Source organism: Equus quagga, chromosome 14 (assembly GCF_021613505.1).
Source record: "Equus quagga isolate Etosha38 chromosome 14, UCLA_HA_Equagga_1.0, whole genome shotgun sequence".
Taxonomy (NCBI): Eukaryota; Metazoa; Chordata; class Mammalia; order Perissodactyla; family Equidae; genus Equus; species Equus quagga.
In genome coordinates, this window is record NC_060280.1 from 97,307,693 (window position 1) to 97,309,092 (window position 1,400).

The 1,400-nt window shown below is 66.6% G+C and overlaps 1 protein-coding gene across 1 annotated transcript in view; it reads left to right on the forward strand.

Moving 5' to 3' along the window:
- Positions 1-1,065, forward strand: part of ODF3L2 (outer dense fiber of sperm tails 3 like 2) — a 4,651-nt gene extending 3,586 nt beyond the window's left edge. Inside the window, exon 4 of the mRNA XM_046638344.1 lies at positions 581-1,065. Within this exon, the coding sequence (XP_046494300.1) occupies positions 581-1,065 (485 nt within the window). The remainder of the gene's footprint in view (positions 1-580) is intronic.
- The last annotated feature ends 335 nt before the right edge of the window (positions 1,066-1,400 follow it).

Sequence of the window (1,400 nt, forward strand, 5' to 3'; positions counted from 1 at the left end):
ATGATCCATCCATCCATCCATGATCCATCCATGATCCATCCATCCACAATCCACCTACACATCCATGGATCCATTCATCTACTCATTCACTTCTCAATGAACCACTCACCACCCATCCTTCTACTCAACCATCCACTCAAACACGCGTGAGGCCAAGTGCTGGGGAGTTGAAATAGATTTGACTCGTCTTTGCTTCTCATGAGACCCCAGTCTGGTGGTGGAGTTAGACCCACGTGGGGACCATCCCACCGCAATGTGGCCATGTCTGGACAGAGGGCAAGACCTAGGCCAGGGGATCCTAGACGGGGCCGTGAGGGCTCTGCCTAGAAGGAGGGTGTGGGGGGCAGGAGGGAGTGGGCTGCGGGGCTGCCTTGAAGAACGTGGTGGGAGGCGGGGATGGGAATTGGAAGGCTGAGGGGAGGGCTGAGCCTGGGCCGAGGCCTGGGTGCTTGGGGGGCAACACACAGTGTCGGGAGGTCGGGGAAGGTGCTGCTTGGGAAGTGCTCTGAGCTCCGGGAGGCCGGTGGGCCGAGGGCAGGTGGGGACTGTGCATTGCAACCCTCCTGCCCCCTCCTCACAGCTCTGGAGGTGACGCCGGGCCCCGGGGCCTACAGCCCAGAGAAGGTGGCCCCTGTTCGCCAGCGGACCCCCCCGGCTTTCACACTGGGCTCCCGTCTCCGCCCGCAGCCCCCGGACACCTCAGCCCCAGCCCCCAACACCTACACGCTGCCCTCCCTCTGGGGCTCCCAGATCTTCACCAAGCCCAGCAGCCCCAGCTACTCTGTGGTGGGCCGCACGCCCCCCACCCGCCCGCCGCAGGACCCCGCGGAGATCCCAGGCCCGGGACAGTACGACAGCCCGGACCCCAACGCCTACCGCCAGCGCCGGCCGGCCTTCACCATGCTGGGGCGGCCCCGGGCCCTGCGCCCCCGGGACGAGACGCCGGGCCCTGGTACCCACAGCCCCGAGCAGGTCACCGTGACCAAAGCCAGGGCCCCGGCGTTCACCATGGGCATCCGCCACTCCAGACGGGCCGCCACCATGGCCGCGGACACCACGCCCTGACACCCTGACCCTGGGTGTGAGCCTAGTCTCCCCAGGCTGTGAAGTGGGGTGTGGGCGGTCCCTCCTGGGCCTGGCCTTGCCTGGGGTTGGGGGGCCTCCTTCCTTCTTTTCTGAGCTGTCTGAGGTCTTTCTAGGCCACCTGCTCCCGCCAGTCCCCGGGGGCTGTGACCTGTGGCCCCGCGGCCCCACACTCTGGGAGCCTCTCCTGGCGCCCCAGTTTCTTCCGTCCTGGTCACGCCAGGTCAAGCCAGGCCAGGTGGAGAAAGGGACACCCCTGGCCCACCCCGCGGCCAGGCGACCGGCCGGAGATGGAGCTTCCTGTGTCCTAGAACTCA